General features: G+C 41.6%; 1 protein-coding gene across 8 annotated transcripts in view; it reads right to left on the bottom strand.

Moving 5' to 3' along the window:
* The window catches only part of LOC122715831 (latrophilin Cirl-like), a 365198-nt gene that overhangs the window by 23076 nt on the left and 324130 nt on the right, over positions 1–17992 (bottom strand). For 6 of the 8 annotated variants that reach the window (XM_043938340.1, XM_043938335.1, XM_043938338.1 and 3 more), the window contains 3 exons: positions 4069–4175; positions 907–1090; positions 257–423 (listed from right to left, as the gene is read on the bottom strand). In XM_043938340.1, the coding sequence (XP_043794275.1) occupies positions 257–423; positions 907–1090; positions 4069–4175 (458 nt within the window). Of the gene's footprint in view, positions 1–256; positions 424–906; positions 1091–4068; positions 4176–4593; positions 4701–17992 lie in introns of all 8 variants that reach the window. The other 2 variants (XM_043938336.1, XM_043938341.1) reach the window with 2 other exon arrangements.

The raw sequence follows: 17992 nt of genomic DNA, 5'->3' as shown, positions 1-17992 counted from the left end.
ATATATTATATATATTATATATTTATAATTGATCGAATAAATAATTCATCGAACCTGTCTATCTTATCATCGAACAAATTCGATAATCGAATGGGGAGAGCAATTAGCTCTGTTCTCAAACCTTCAACTTTTGGAGCACCGTCTCTCCTCGACTTGGATGACATAGAATAAACGATACACACGGTCTCCTTATCAAAACGCCATCAATGCTCTTCCCTCGTTCAAGAAGATCTCGATCAAACACTCGAGAACTTACCAGTGGTCCTTCGACTCGTTCTCCAAGGGGCAAAGGTCGACGTGGTTGTGGCTTGAGTGGTCTCGGGAACGATCGGAGGCATCGCCGGTGTATTCGCAGACGGAACATTCGCAGGAGATATTAAGTCTTGGTCCACTTCGACCTCCATATCGAGCGGCGACCTCGGACTGTGAAATGGAACGGTCGTTTGTCACTTTGAAACGATGCTGTTGCCGATCGTGTCGGCCGATGCTCGTCGTCCAACGAGCCAACGAAAATATTCCCTCCCCGATCCGGGAGGAGAGCAACGCAATTCCACTTTTAATGGAACATTTCGGATAACTTTGTTTTTCCAACTAACACAAGGAAAGAGAGAGAATATCCTTCCGTACCGTGACAAAGTTGCGCGGTACGGAAATATCTTTATTATTTCACGCTTCAATTTGGGAAAAATATCATCCACCGTGTATCTTTCGCCGTACCGATATGGACGAAAATTATCACCGACATTTTTCCAATTTTTTTCCCCAAAGAAGCGAAAAAACAATATTTCGGAAACGGAAAATTTTAAAGTTGGAAAAATTAAATATAGAGTCGAAAGGATATGATATAAGTTCGAAAAGCAACGCGTTTCGTACTTCGTAATGCGAAAGTGTTTAAAGTGTACCGACCTTGGAGTGGTGGTTATTGGGAGCGCCGGGGTGGACGGTGCTGGTGGCTGCGGCGGTTGCTGAGCCGAGGGTGTCGTAATCCTCGAGGGAGGCCTGACAGTCGGCTTAGCCGTGCTCCAAACGCTCGGCTGAGAAGTCATGAACCACGGAGGACTCGGACGGGACGTTGTCGTGGTTGTTGCAGCTGCAAATGTTGCGAGTCGGTGTCGTTTTAATTCGTGGAGGGGAACAAAACAAAAGTGAAACGCGCGCCAAAGCGAGGCGAGATACGAAAACAAGGGTTGATGGCGAAAGCTGAAAGAGTGGCTCGCTAACTTTCGCCAGGTTTACCCTCGAAAATCCTGAGAGCTCGTCCACGAGCTTATCGGATTCGAACGCCGAGGATATAATTAAAAAGGAAAAGTAATTCGAGGACGTGGAAGGTAGACTGCAGGCTGGCTGCTCCGTCAATCGAACGACGACGGATATTTTAAACCTCGTTGCGGTTACGTGGATCGTAGCAAGGATCGATCTCTCGTCGATCTCTCGTCGATACGTTTTCTCTCTCTCTTGGCCAGAAACTAACGCTCGTCACTTGTTTCTCGTCGAATCGCCCCGTCACGATGAAAATCGTCTTTGATCTCGTCGATTCAAGCTCACTTTCTTTTTCTTTTTTCTTTTTTTTTTTCCGACTTTCGTTAAACCTTCGTACAAGAGAAGATTAATCGTGACGATAACGATCGCGACGAATGAATATTCAATACATATACACTTTATTTATAAACTCATTACACGGTATCGTGCAATTAAATGATATCGAGTCGCTGATAATTTATCGCGTTATCTCCGCGTTATTATTGGGCCATCGATACGACGGCCATCGATTCGACGATGATATCGAGAGAAGAATGGAACGATCGATGATGGTTCCAGAATTGTACACTCTCTCTCTCTCTCTCTCTCTCTTTCTCTCTACGATTGTCCATTTTCGGATTCTCTGGTCGTATCTCGAATATATATCCACGTACCATAACAATCGTACGGATAGTTGAATGGAACAATCGGTCGAACAATCGGTCACGCTGCGTCGAATCGATCGCGGACGAAGAAATATCCCCGAAAACGAATATCGCCCTCCCGACCGCGAATCGGGGCGAATCGAGTCGAAATAGGGACGACAGGATTAGCCTACCTTGGGACGGAGCCCGATATCGTGACTATATCTGGCCTAAGAGGAGAAAACGATCTTTAACCCAAGATGGCGACGGCGGTTAATCCCTGAACGGGATGGTCCGCGTATTTCGCGGCACTATCTCTATAGAGGTCATCTTTATTGGCCGAAGGGGTTGGAGATAAGGTAAAATACCGGACGTTGCCGATGTCCGTTCACGATAGTCCCGGTTACGCGGGAGAAAGACGGCCGTATGCGCATCGAGGGACGGAGTATCGAGAGACGTGGAGAGAGGGCTTTTCTCTCGCTCGGCGCGGTATCGGGGCTACCAACTCGGGGATCCCTTTACTCCCCTCTTCGATGTACGTCGGTTGAACCGATCTATCGAGCCCACCCCCTTCCCCCCTTCCCTTCTGGATATCGATCAGACGAAGACGAGGCGTTGCGAGTCGTGGGGGACGAACGCAGGAGAGGAGAAGGGGTGACAGTTTATGGTCCAATAAGTGATTGTGTCGGACCGGTGGTTTTGGTAGGTCGTAATCGGGATAAGTGTGAACGAAAGGAAGGGGGAAGGAAGCCGTCTTCGTTCGTTTGTCGTCGGTTTAAGTCTGTTTGTGGATCGTAAAATGTTCAAACATATGCGGTATCTGGGGGTACAACGGGAAGTGGAAGTGCGTATGGGAAAGGCAAGATTTTTGCGAGGATCGGTGGGTGAAGAAAGAAGTAGGAGCGCTTTCGAAGAATCGGGAAGACACGAATTTTTTCTTCCGGAATCGAAGAAATGGTAATCGAGTTAACTGAGACGATGATTCCAAAGAAAATCGAATCGTACGAAAACGTGAAGTTAATACGAGCACGCTTAATGATCGATGGAAAATTAATCGAAGATCGCGATATACGTAATAACGCGAATTGGAATCATCGCCATTTCGTCACACTCGATTCGTTGAGCGTAACGATCGATCGATCGATCGATCGATCGCTTGCAGCAATCTTCCCCCCGCTTCCCTTTCCTTCTCCTCTTTCCACATTTGCCGTGTTTGTTCTTATTAAGGTCGTAGAAGAGTTTCATTACGATACGAAACACGTCAGAGAAGTTGGACGTGCAGCCGCATGCTCCACCGCGTTACCGATCCCCACGATCGATTTCTCGATCGCGAAGATCACGTCTTCGCCTAACTCCTCCAACCCCTCCCCTTCCCTCTTTGCCATCTTTTCTTTTCCTCTCTCCACTTTATACTCCGTCTGTCTCGAGAGTGCATAGCCGATGCAAGCCGCTGGAAGATCTTTATCGGGACACGGGCTCGCAGTTACGTGGGCAACGTGAATCATAAGCGCCGACTTCGGGAAATTCTAATCGATTCTCGCGGTCAGTTGAACTGCTTTTTATCCGCTCGAGACTTAACCGCGCCTCTTAAAAAAAAAAAAAAAAAAAAAAAAAAAAAGAAGAAGCGAATATCGAGAACTTTTTCCTCTGGAAAACGAGATTCTCGGGATGCTTACGATCTCGATTTCCTGAAATTCTAAAAAAAAGTTAAATAAAAAAAATAGAAATGGAAATAAAACGCGAAACATTCGAATTTTCGCGCAATGGACGAGTGCAAGAAAAATATCGAGAAAAAGTACCATTTTACTGTTTTACGCGATACGAAACATATTATCTGCAGATTCTTTTTAAAGATAAAAAAATTCTCTTCAAAAGGATATGAATCAGAAAAGTACGAAAGTATATACTTTTGGGATAAGAATTGTTAATACACGTTGAACGAAAGAAAAAAAAAACGCTGTAAATCGGCAATTAATTATTAATAAACATTTATAATATTGAAACAAATATATTCTTCCGAGCATTTTGCTAAGAATGAACGAATATTTCGAAAACGATGGCGAGGTCGGCGCCTATGCGATTGTTCCCCGGTATCTACGGAAGACCGTTCGTAGAATAAACGATACAGGGTACAGAGATATTACGAAGGGAAGGGCGCGTACAAAAATGGCGGAGTCTTACTTACCGGACAGGCAACGATAATGCGCCTCGAGGTACTTGTGCGTGTTGGGACAGGGATCGCCGAATTGCAGCGTCGATGCAACAATGCTGCAGTTCTGCTGGTCGTTGCACCTGGTTTGCGATTGGTCGATTAACATGACGTACGTACGTACACCCTTACCAAAGTGTACTGAACCATGGATCCTGTCCCTTTTCTCTTATCGTCATTACGGATGCTCGAGGTGGAGGGAGGAAGGATTATTGGGGGCGAAGGGAGAGACTTTTTCGACGAACTTTCGTTTGCATTCGTTGCATTCTTTCTCGCTCGAAGGTTCACGCCTTTCTCCAAGATGCGCGACGATAATAATAATATGAATAATTCAATGATTCTCTGAAATTTATTTTCTTCCTTATTTTCCTCGTTATCATATCATCGTCATCATCCTCGTCGTTGAGAAAACTTGGAAAAATCGTGAACCCGTGTCTCGCGTGTATAACTCGTCGACGAAAGAAGACGATTGAACGGTCGAAAAGATATGTGTGCACCAACCTAGGCAATAGTACTGCGCCTCGATGTACTTTCCGGTTCCGGGACACGGATCTTCCTCGAAAATCTCGCTGCGCACGTCCACCGAACAGGAATTACGATAATTGCACCTGCAATCGTCACGAATGAGCAAAAGAATGTCACCCAAGAGGACAGTAACAAGTCACGAAAGAAGATTCGATGGGATGAATTTCTTTAACGAGAATCAATGGCGCCGATGAGAAGCGAACCATGACGATCTTGAAAAATGTTTCATGATGTTTTCGAGTTTCTTTATATATATATATTTTTTTTTTTTTTTGCATCATTATGAATTATGAAAAATTTTTTCCAAGATATATATATATATTTATATGTATTTACAATTGGAGAACGTATTTTCATCATGTTGAAGGCACGATACGTTCGATTTTTATTTCATTCTGTTATTTCCAAACGCGACAGCGTATCGGGAGGATGTTAGTAACAACAGATGTTCGATACTCACGAGGTACGCGTGTTAGCAAATTACAACAGGACATTGAGTTAGTAGAAACAGAGGTTTGCAGTAGTTCTAAAAGCGCAGTATGCGTTCGTGGTAATAGGACAGATGAACTTGTACTCGCAACGCCGTGCGTCGATTATTTCGTGTTAATGGTATCACGGAGTGTATGTACAGAGATACGAGTATCATGCAGAAAACTAGAATTCCTGGACTCAAAACACGTTGCAAAATTTTGTTGAACGATATCACGTCTTTTCTATACTTTCCTTTCCTTTTCCTTTCTTCTCTGAATTAATTCATCGATTTTCGATGCGTAAAAATGGGGTCGCAGTGTTGAGCGAACAATTTCAATCGATCGATCGTAATTCTATTCTTTCTTTCTTTTTTTTTTATATTTCGACGTATAAAAAAATTGATCAAACGAAATTCGATTGATTGTTGTAAACGTGGCACTTTGTTCCCTGTTGAGTGCATTCGAGCAACGAACGCAAAACTTTCGCGAAAGAAATTTTACGTTACGGTTTTAACTGCTACTTTTACAAGAGATTTCTTCGTTATAGGATATCTTATTACTGAATTCGTGAGGGAGCTTTTAAAACTTTGCAAAATAAGAACACAATGGAACGAGAAAGCATATATCCCTCGACGCGTGAGGGAGTTCGTTTCTACACAGGGAATTTTCTACTTATCGCCGAATCTTTAGTTAGCTTCAAAGATGTTTTCGCTCGCGATTTTAATCCCAAAGACATTCGTTATTCGCGTGGATCGTTTGATTTGAAAATGAACCGTAATCGTCTTAACGGCGAAAGCAGCTTAGCAGGTCTCTTGGAACGGAATCGTTTCATTAAAAATAAATCGACGAGTTTAAGGCGGCATTTTACTCCATACCCACTACTAGAAAACGAGAAAACGCAATCCTATTTTTAACGTTACTAGAAAAATCTTATTGACGCGAAGAAAGGGAGGAAACGAAGGGGCTATAACGAACCGATCGATGACGGAAGTGCAGCTGATTTAATGATCCAACTATCGAGTATTATTAATGCTTTACAGCGCTTCTTTAAAATCAATTTTTCTCCCCCCTTTTTTTTTTTTTATTTCTTTCAATTTTTCACGCCAAGCAATATTAGATATTCGCGCAGAGATATCGGTAGAAAGGTTTTCTCGAATTTTTAAAAAATTATCGATAATACAACGCGATATGTATTTAAGAAATACAATTAATACAATTTCACGAAAAAAGTTCGCGATAAATCGATTAATTAATCGATTAAAAAATTCTTCTCTTTAATAATTTTCTATATTATATCCATAGATTTGAATATAAATATACAATCTCGCGAAATCACGTTGTGTCAACATAAATTTTAATATCTTAAATCATAATATCTCGTTTTCTCGACAATTTGTACGAAATGTAAATAATGTCGTGTATTTCGAAGCGTATTTATATCTCGAGCTCTAATGTTATCGTGTTTATAAATATTCCTATCTCCAATCTTTCCCGCGTATATATTCGTGTATATACGACAACGAGCAGTTCAGTTTCCCGCGTGCGACGCAATAGAACACAAGGCTCGTCGAGCTCCAATTTCGTTCTTTCGTCGAGCCTTTCGTCGCTTCGATCGTTTCCTTTTCGCGTAATGCACGCACGAAGATCCGCCTTGGAATTAAAGTTAAAGTGCGCGCACGATTTAATCTCGATCTGGGGGGGCGGGGGAGGACGAGCCATTAAACCCGAGTGCACGGCCCATTGTTGCGCGGAACATTGTCGTTGCGCAGGTGCAAAGCCCTCGAACCGACACGACCTGTTATCGGTCCAGCACAACGCTATCTCGAAGGATTAATCGCGGCCTCCGCTTTTCGAAATTTCATCGAAATTTCCTCCTATTAATCTCGGCGTCGAGCAAACACGGCGTAGAACGGAAACACGAATTTTTCGTATGCGCGGGACGAGAATTCCCCTCCCCCGAATGGGTGGTGCGAGAACGGAGAACGAGAGGAAGTTAAAGAAAGGAAAGAGTTTCTTGTGGTGGAAGGGAAGGAAGGATTAATTCGCGCGGCTGACATTCGCGAGCCGACGATCGATCCTCGAAGCGAAAGGGCGGGATTCCTCCCCGTTGACTTTGCAAGGGTTCCGGCCACGTCAATTTGTCGTGATTCGAGTGGCGTGTATCGACAGTTGCCCGACCCGGCCAACTTCTGGTTACTTGGTGTAATTGGCCCCGCACGTAGATTACCATGTTACCACGGGAGGGAAGAAAACGGGATCGAAAAGCGTTCCTGTTATCGACAACAATACCAATCGATTTCTCCATTCTCGCCCACCTCGCAAAGTAATCTTTCCCGAGTTTTCAAAACTTTCCCGAATTTATTAAATTGCGCGTGAAACGAGCGGTGAAGGGTGGAAAGAGGAAACAAGGTGCGCGCGTGTTCTCCATTTTTTTCATTTACCCCAACGTCGTCGGGGGTTCGTGTCACGGTGTGACGTCGCTCTCCCCCCTTTTTTTTTTTTTCTCTCTTTTTTCTTTTTCGTCGGGGATCGTCCTTGTTGCTGCACGCGCTCGCCACCGAATCGAATCACCGCTCGGGGTAAACGTAATTTCAGAAGGAATAAACTACGTGGGAACACGAAAAATCGCCATTTCGCGGATGTTGGGCCGCTCGTTGTTGTTATTAAGGCCTTCGCTTTCGCCCTCCCGCTTGCTACACGTTACGCGTTACTACAACCCCTTTCCATCGTTCGTTTCCATCCACGGGGAATCGCGTACGCCCGCGTTGCGCTTGTATCGCGCCGCTACTTTGAGACCGGCTCGTGTGGTGGTCGTGCGCTTTAATCATCGATTTCACGATGATTCAGAGGGCCTTCCGACTCGCGTGGGCCGGCCCCGGATTTAATACATTTCGACCCGTTCACGGCTCCGCCACGGTGGTATTTATCTGGGCCAACCACTGTTATTTTTTTCCCCCAATGCCCGCCGCCGTTTCGCAGCGCGAGAAAGGAGTTTCGAAACGGCGAAAAGCCCGCAGGCGGGATGTTCCGACCGACGTTGGAACTATTTTTCTTTTTTCTTTTCTTTTTGTTTTTTCTCTCTCTCCTCTCCCCTCCCTCCCCGCGCCTTTTCGAGTCGCTTCCCGCCGAATTGATCCCCGCATTACAAAGAAACGGGTATATAATCTATGCATGGAACTTTTGATAGACTCTCGGCATCGGTTTAATGACCGTTTTACGCGTTACAAAGAGTTCCTCTCTCGCTCGTCACCTCGTTTTTCGGCAGTGCATTAAAATTTCAATTTCGATCATCTCTCTTTTTTCTTTCTTTTTTTTTTTTTAAATGTTCCATAAACGGTCTCGGATATATATCGATGTTATAAATAATATTCCGATAGATTAGCAAAGAGGGGTGGATAATTGTATACGTATACGGATGTTTATATAAGAAAATATATAAAAAAGTAATCCGCGCGAGTTGATCGAATTGCGGTTCGAATCGATGTTTGAAACGTGTCACGACATCGCGGAGTGGAATGAGAGAAGATGAAATGATTCGTGAAATGATCGTGCATGAAAAATTTGGAACGTTTCTTTGAAACGTTGTATTTATCGTGATTCGTTCAAAAAAAAAAAAAAAAAAAGGATCAAGGAATTTTCTCCACGAAATCGTTCCGTACGAATCCTGTCTCGTGCGTCGTTCATGCTCGCGTTTTAACACCTTTAAACTTGTATTTACATTCCACGATACGTAAAATTTATACATGGCTTGGGGGAGGAAGGAGGGGTATCCGATAATTCATCGGCGATTACACCGAAACGTCGGATGGAAATGTAATAACGCGCGTAGATCAAACAACAAGATCGGTGGTCGGGATATAGAAGCGAAGGATACAACAGGGGAACAAAATTAATATTTTAATATCGGAGAAAGGGAACGATTAAAAGAAAAAAAAGGAAAAGTTGCTTTTTCTTTTTCGTTGGAAAAGGGACGGTCATTAAAGAAAGAGGAGATTCGATCTAAATGCTGAATAAAACTCGGATCTAAAGTCTTCCGTAAAAGTTTATTCAAATGATAGCTCGAAACCCGGCGTTTTTCTCCTATCTAAAATTCTGCCCGATGATTTACGATATCCTTATTTATGCACCTAGCGTTTAATAACGCCACAAAGGGAACGGCCACGACGCCCGACACGTCACGCGACACGTCTCGGGCTATAACCTCGCCGCTCGCGGTTCAGAAAAAAAACTTTTGTCTCTTTTGTCCCTTTCGAAAATCTTGGAATTTATAATTAATAATAATTATAATCCATTTATAAAATTTTATATATATATTATCACCTGTCACTTTCATTTAATAATAATACGATACGTTTTCGAATTAATTTAATTTTCCAAGTTTCGTATTTCATATTTCGTATCAAATTATTTCATTCGCAATTAATTTTTCGATCGATCGAATCGATCGACTTTGGCTTTTTATAAAATTTCTTCCTCGTCGAGCCGATCGTTAATCCGGATAAAAAAAAAAAGCGTAGCTAATCCAGGCACGCGTCAGAAATATTACCGATCGTTTACCGAAATATCTTGTAATCGATGGTTTTTTGGTCGATTAGAACGACACGAAAGCGCCATTCGCGTGGAAAATGGCCGAAATGAGGTCCGTGACGTGGACGCGCGCGGTTACACAGATTCAGTTTTAGCCGGAAACACGGTCGGAAACGGGACGCGATTGATCGAAACCGAATCGAGGAACTCGTACAGAGTTTCCCTTCTCTCGCGGTGTATCGGCGAAAAATCAATTAACCAAGCCTCGAGGGCGAAGATTATGAAAAATCGTTTCGATTTTGGATGGCCTGACGGGGGAAGAGAGGGGGAAGTGCAACGAACAAGGAATCGTAAAACGGGGCTCGTTGATCGGCGCGCGAGGCGACTCTTTAATCGAGGAAGGAATTTCTTTGTGCAAGCGAAACAAGCGGGCAGAATCGGTCTTGGAAGGGACGGGGAGCCAGCCGAAAATCGGAGGACGAGAAACGAGATCGTACCCACACCCTTCTACCGTATTTTCGTCCTCGCGCCCGTCTTATCCTCCCCTCGACTGGACACGAGCGAAACGAACGATCGAAAAAAAAAAGAAAGAAAAAAAAAGGAAGGATGTAGGAAGGAAGAAGAAAAGGAAGAAACGCGTGGAAAATTGATCGCTTCGAGAAACGTGATCGTTCGTTTGTGGACGAATGATTACCGCGTCACGATGACCAGCGGAAAAGGAGAATCCCTATGGGAGATGTAATTGGAAAGCTTTCGAATATTAATCGATCGCGTCTTGAAAAGGCTTGATTAACGATTGATGATATTAACGAAACGAGGCGATTAACGGATACACGGATTACTTTCTCGGGATTTTTCCATTTTTTTCTTCTTCTTCTTCTTCTTCTTCTTTTTTCTTCCTTCAATTTCGATTTAATCGCAGTATTATTGTCGATTATTTACGTTAATTAAGAACGGATATTATTTCAATTGGCGCATTAATTGGTTACGTTTGTTTGTTTTTTTTCTTTTTTCTTTTTTTTAAGCGTGATAAATGAGCGTTGCGTATATAATTAAAATTGCCGTGCAGCAAATCTGACGAAGATTGGAAAAAAAAAAAAAAGACGATCTGCAATTTGTTTCAGTCGGAACGAGCAATTAATCGATCTTACTTGTTGTCTACGTACTTCGTCACGAGAAGTTCGATTCGCTCGTTTTGCGAAGATGCCGCGATTATGTTCCACTTCATAGTTGAATGGGTTGTAAAGTAATTTCATTCTTCGATGCTTGTTTTTTAGCGCGGAATTTCTAAACGAGCATTTCATGTTGTTCGTTTTAAATCTCTTTTTTTTTTCTTTTTCTTTTTCTTTTTTTTTTTTTTTTCGGAACGCACGATACTAAATCGTTATTAAATTTTTTCGAACAAAAATCTATCTTGGACGATTCGATTTTTTATCGTGGGATATATAACATTTACATATTTTCGCGAGCGCGAGACGAAAACGGTGTAAATAAATGGAACAGCGAAAAGATTTAGTGCAGAATCTCTAAAGGAAATTGATTTCAGATTGTATTGTGATTGCTGTGAGACGAAAGGGTGTGACGAATGTCGACGAAAAAGCCTCTGTTCCAGAAAGAATTTTCCCCAGGATAATTTCCCTCGCAGACACCATAAGGATGTGTGTGCGACGATCATGTCAGAGTGGAGAAACAAGAGAACACAACACAACAGGAGCATCTCTTCGTAGCATTCCGGACGGTGACAAGAGTAAAAGGGGAAAAGATCCATGGCAGCACACACGTTTTGGCGTTCTTTTTATATGTATGTATAAGTAATTTTGTTTTTTTTTTTTTTCCTTTCCATTACGAATCAGACCTGGAATAGTAGCGTCGCAGAAGGAATTCTTAACTCGCGATATGTTATTCGTAATATATATTCATAATATAACAAATAATTATTATTCTCGAACGAGTTAACGAACGAATCTCAATTTCGTTGATCTTTCAAAATATCACGTTTTAAAATCTCCTTCTGCGAATTCTCCAGTTACCGTCACGATCGTGAATCTCATTAACGATTTCTATTTATATGAATGGGAAGATAAAAATAAATGGATAAACGAATTATGCAATTACGAAAATTTTGATCGAATCGAAAAATGGATCATTGCAACGAATCCGCTAACTGGCCAACGCAAAGCGTTGCAATGATCGAATATAGAATGTGGCACGATCGTGGCTGTAACCAGCTGTACATACAAACATCCACCAAAACTCTCTCCATAAGAGTTTTATGTATTACATAATAAACTTGTGGCATGCAATTTGGTCGCTTATGTGTCAATATGGAGCAAGGATATCACGGGAGGTGCGATATGTACATTGCTTCTTATTTACAAAAAAAAAAAAAAAAAAAAAAAAAGAAAAGAAGAAATTCTCAGTTTTCTCAGACCAGTAGTGTTACCAGTAGTATTCGCCCTCGTAAATTTTCGCCCGTTCTCGCCCTACCTGTTCTACCGATTCCACCCTTATATATCCGCCATTCCCTACAACCACCCTATACAACCCTGTTCCACGAGAGTAACGAGAAATATTCGTTGGACTTTCGCCGCGTTCTCGTGATTGGAATACTTTTAAGTACCTAACTGGGAGCTCTCTAACTCTCTTGCCTTCTCTTTCACTACCTCTCCCTCTCCCTCTCTCTCTCCCTCTCTCTCTCTCTCTCTCTCTCTCTCTCTCTATCCTTTTCTACGTTCAAGTCTCTTCCTCTTAATCTGCCAGGGGATTAAACGAGTTTTGTCGAGAGAACTTGAGGATAGGTAGAGAACGTGTGCGGATACATTTTGTGTGGTTGTTCTTAAAACGAGGTACATTGGTATAATAAGAGAATTATTTGTCGGTATAATCGTTGATTCTTCGATCAGAGAGATTTCGATCGCGTCTCTCTCGTTTACAAAAATTTTATGGTAATAATAAATTTGGACAATTAAATTTCCTTTTCTTAAAAATTAATCTTGGAGGATTGTTTGTGATTATCAGGGATGAGACAAATTTATATGGGTTTTTTTTTCCTTTTCTCTCTTTTTTTTTTTTTTTTTAAGAAGGATATTTAAGCGAATTTTATCGAGCAGCATAGGAAATCAGATTTTATCAGATCAATCACGATGTCGTAAACGCGTTCTCACGATGGTCTCACGTTGGGAGCCGCAAATGCGTTAATAGTTTATCGACGGTCGAATGCTTGCTCGCCAATTACTGTCCACGTCTATTAACCGTTTCGACCGGCCATTTAAGGGAACTAATGAAAATCCCGGCGGAGTAAGCCTCGTTTTGCTCTCGATCGTCCTCGAGGAAAAATTCCGAGAGGGTACCCGGACAAACATGTTGGAGTGTATTTTTTGAATAGAAAAAAAAAAAAAAAAAAGGAGGAATGAAAAATCCGAGAGAAACGGTGGTTGCCTTTTAACGAAGAACGTCCAAAGAGACTAGAACGAGAGGAATTAAAAAGAGAGAGAGAGAGAGAGAGAAAGAATATAAAAGTGAAAGAATAGAGAGAGAGAGAGAGAAAGAGAGAGAGAGAGAGAGAGNAGAGAGAGAGAGAGAGAGAGAGAGAGAGAGAGAGAGAGAGAGAAGGGTTAAAAATCGGAGAGTCGAAAAAAGAGAGAGCGACCGCGACAACGGCTATGATCGCGTTAACGTTTTTTCAATTGAACGAAAGAGTTAATTTCGCGCTAATACGATTATCGAGGGAATTCGCGCGACTGCAATTAGTTTAGGCTAAATGCGAAGCCCGGGATTGCGGGTCGAGATTGGAAAGGGCCGGCGAAAAAAATACAGATTGATCGAATTAAAGGAAATCGGTGGAGGGGAGGGAGGCAGCATGGCGGGTTGTAATTTTCGATCGGTCGATAGAGATTGACACGGCTTATTCCATGCAAATGCAATTATCGTGGAGAGTTTCGAGTTCGCGGAAAATTAGTCGGAGAAACGAGACGAGTCGGCTTTTCGAGCGACGATCGAAAACTGCCTGTCCCCGTTTTATCGAAATGAACGAAACGAATATATGAATAATATATATCTCGATCGATATTTGTCTCATCCTTGATATCGATATCTTCGTCCGTAAAAATTTCCATAAGAATTTTTATCAATATCAGGGAAAAGCGATAATATTGCTTTGCTATAATACAATTTTTCTTTGAAAAATTAACGGATGCGTTTTACTTACGATTTTTTTTCTAATTCCTTGTATTTTCAGGGTACTGGAAAGGAAACTCCCACGTCATTACGAGAGAACTTCCACAGAGGATAAACACGGACAACTATCGAAACCTTCCCCTTGATACAAAAACGACGTATACCGACGTTGATCGTTTCATTAGTAGCCCCACTCCCTCGTCCCCATAAAACGGGAGGAAATTGTTTATCAACCAGGGAACCATGGAGGATTTCCTTCCCATTTTTTCCTCTCACTTTTTCTTCTTCTCGATCGCGAAGCAGCGATATTTTGACAAATATCGGACAAGGAGGAGGACGGGAGACATCGTGTTTCGATGGAAGACGTTCTCGTAATTGTTCCCGGCCCGAGATTAGGTCCGATGATTGCGATACGAAATTACGTTCTTCTCACGTTTCCCTGCCACGGTTAATTATCCTCCTCGGATACGATGACGAATCGTGAAATTGTTTAATGTATCTACGTCGGATCGATTACGCCGTATCACATCCCCCTCCGTGTTACCGTGAAACAATCTCTTTTCTCTGCCCACCCTCGCCTTTTCTCTACTCCTGTCCCTCTTCCTCTTATTGCTCTCGTCCATGTGTGTCTTTCCTTCTTTTTTATATTTTTTATTATTATTATTATTATTATTTTTTTTTTTGTTCCTTTCTCTCGTCGATCGCTCGTTATTAATTGGCAAACTAACAAGCAGCCAGGAATCAGAAAACGTTGAATTTAATTTCCGAACGTAACGAGAATCGACACGCGTTACGCGTGTATCAGTTTGTGTCATCGATTATCGTCGGTGTACAACGGTGACTGAATAGAAATATCGCGAAAATATAAATATTAAGAATGCAAACAACGATCGTGCTGCTCTAAATATATATATATATATATTCTATTTTTTTTTTTTTTTTTTATTTGCATCATTCAGTCAAATCCAGGCGAACGTGTCGTGTTTGTTAATCAAATATTAACGTTCGTAATTCCTCCGGTGATCGTGACTGCATTCGCGTTAAAGAATCTTTAAAGAGGTACGTTCCTCCTTTTTTATTTACTTTTTTTAATGGTTCGAATGATGAATGATTAAACGTCGCTGATTCTCAAATGGCCGCATCGCGATAAAGGAGAAAAAGGAAAAGAAGTTTATATCTGTAGAAAAAAAGGTTGAAGGATCTCGAAGTTTTCGAACTGGTTCCCTGGTTGGTCCGAGTTAACGAGGAGAATCGAATCATCGAGTGGCTATTAGCGCAATGTAATTACCCCGCGATTGCGCAACCTGGTGGAAAGAATCCGTTCCCAGAAGGTTCAGGACACAGCAGGCATAGCCTTTTCTCGATGATTATTTTTTTTTTTTTTTTTTGTATGTATGGTATGTTCGGTCGAGTTTGTTACGGTTGTTTTTCACATTTGAAAACTTTGAAACTTTCATTTTCTATTACATTATAATCTTGTACCACGTGTCGAGAAATTTTGAAAAGTGGTATCTCTGCTCGTCCATAAATATTAAATTATATAATTGCCAATGAAAGGAAAATTAAGAATACAAAAAAAGCAATTTCGAGATATCTCTGAAATATTCGAATGTCTATCCTAGGTTGAAATGTAAAATGAATTTTTGTAAAAATATTATAAATTAGGAATTATATCGTTACCCTAATATTTGACTAATGAAAATTTCAAATGATACATTTAAAGGGGTAATATATCGATCTCTTTCAATTCAAATCAAGCATTACCGTATACCAATGCAGCAGAAAATGCATGAAAAAAGAGAGGATAGCTAACAATCTCTTGCGAAAGTTTAAGTCCACTACGAATACGTAAGAGGCAAGCCAGTAAGAAGCACAAATTAATCTCAAAATATTTAACTCGATACTCGAAATTAATGTTCCCTCAATTTTGAAAAGCTAAATCACTCGTGATTTCTCTTCCTTGATCATAACGCGTTAATTCGAAACTAATTTTCTCTAATTTTGAGAACAATCAACCGACCACGTAAGAGGATTTGTAATAACCAATCGCTCCATTCAAAAAGAAAAAAAAAAAAAAAAGAGCAGAAACGCATTGAACCTCGATCTTCACAGTGTTAATTCGACGCTCGAAACTAATTTTCGCTAATTTCCGCGCTGGAAATTGCGCGGATTGGTCATTTTTCCCCGAGGATCTCCTAATCCTGGCGTGGCAGATTGAAGAAATTGGAAAATCCGGGAAACGGACCGCGTCATTTCTCAACGGGTGTAATGAACATTTCCACGGTTACGCGCGTCATTAATTCCGTTAGACTCGAGCTCTCGCTGCGGAAACCGGGCCGTTCAATTTCATTAATCGTTTCCCAGCGAGCCCCGCCCCCTACCCGGGGTTTCACTTAAATCGTAATCTCGTACGTGGCCGGCCCAACCCCCTTGATAAATCTCTAACCGACCTGTACAACCGTCAATCCGTCGTTTCGACGCCGGTTTCCGGCTTTGTCCGTAAACCCATCGACGTTAATCCGCGATCAATGTTCCTCAACATGCCGCTTGGATTAGACGAATCCCCCCGACGAGGGGTTGGGATTTTTCAACTCCGTTTACTCCGCCCATTCCCTAAATTGCGAGAAATTTCTTTGCTCCAATAACTTCCATCGATTCGACTCTTCCATCTTGCGTTTCGTGTTAACAGATTCTTGCGTGAATGATAATAAAAAAGGAGGGAAAGTTGGTCAGCACGAGAAAGAGAGATCGCGTCGCCAATAATGCCAACTACAGCTTGGACTAATCTTGGAGATGCGTCGAGAGAGCGTAACTTGCGAGAAAAGAGAGAAGATGAAGGAGGTATAAAAATTACATATCGTGAACACTACTTTGCAAAGTAAAAAATAACTTGGATTTTGGGATACGCTTGCTCCATTTTGGTTTGTTCACTTCTGAGAAAACGCGTCGACTGGTATCTTCGATTTCTCTTATCTTCGTTTCGAGGATATTCGTGTGCGGGATTTAAATTTAAACTCGATTTAAATTTAAATTGGAAGAAAAATCAATCGAGCGGATGGATGGATGGATGGAAGGAAGGAAGGAAGGAAGGAAGGAAGAATTTTTTGAAACGTAAACCGAAGGCTACAAAGCTCTTATTCACGATACCAGGCAACGCGTTAATGACGGAAACAAAGTCTCGTTATTCACGAGGATCGCATTAACAAAGGATCTTTCGAAGCGAAACACAGTGAAAGGTAGACCCGGAACACATAGCGGTAAATGTTTGAAGCGAGAGGTATGTGCATGCGTGTGAATTTTTATGAAAATCGATGCACCAACTACGATCTGATGTTAAGGGAGAGAATAACGGGTTGAACAACGGGTCGATTATTGCAACGGAAGTACGAAAGGATCGAACGAGAAAAGAAAAAAAAAAAAGAGAAGGGAGAGAAAAAGAAAAAAAGAAAATGAAGCGGTATGAAAAATGTATAAGTTACTCGTAAATAAATAAATAATTCTTCGAATCGAATGATTTGACTCGCGCCGTTGATTCTCGAGTTCTTAACTTAAAGAACGATGCTCGTGTGAACGATGTACCAGATTTAACGTTTCTACTAAACAATATTAAAACTCGAAAATTGGAAGAAAACGAGAAATGATTATTGAGATAACACTTTATTTCGATAACCGATGATGCGTCGATAAAAAAAGGACCGAAACCTTTCGATCCTAGTTTTCGACTTGAAAAAAATAAAACGCGATGAACCATCAAGAGAAATATCCAATCTCGATTGGGATTAAACATTTCAAACCGGATATACACATATATACTTATTTTCGTAACGGAAAATTATCTTCGCTGGTACACCGTTCGCCGATATCCATCCGAATATCGATAAATGCAGCGACTAATTTATAAATCGTTGCACAAAATTCCACGAAAGTTATTTTTGAGACACAAAGGGAAGGGAGAAAAGTCGCCGTGGTCTAGATCGATCCTCGAGGGGAGAAGCAAAAAAAGGAATTTATATAGACGACTCTAGAGACTCGAGAGAGAGAGAGAGAGAGAGAGCAAAAGAGAGAAAGAAAGAGAGAGAGGAAGACGAGCAAGTACGGAGGAACGGTGATTACGATCAGCGAGCAAAGCTGGGGCGATCTTCTCGATCGATTCCGCGAAATGAGTTAAATTGACGTCAAATTCTGCTGTCTCGTCTTGCGAA

The sequence above is a fragment of the Apis laboriosa genome, unplaced genomic scaffold (genome assembly GCF_014066325.1).
Source record: "Apis laboriosa isolate Shangri-la unplaced genomic scaffold, ASM1406632v1 scaffold40_cov151, whole genome shotgun sequence".
NCBI classification, from domain to species: domain Eukaryota; kingdom Metazoa; phylum Arthropoda; class Insecta; order Hymenoptera; family Apidae; genus Apis; species Apis laboriosa.
Note: the sequence above shows the minus strand (reverse complement) of the source record. Positions and strands in the feature narration are given on the sequence as shown.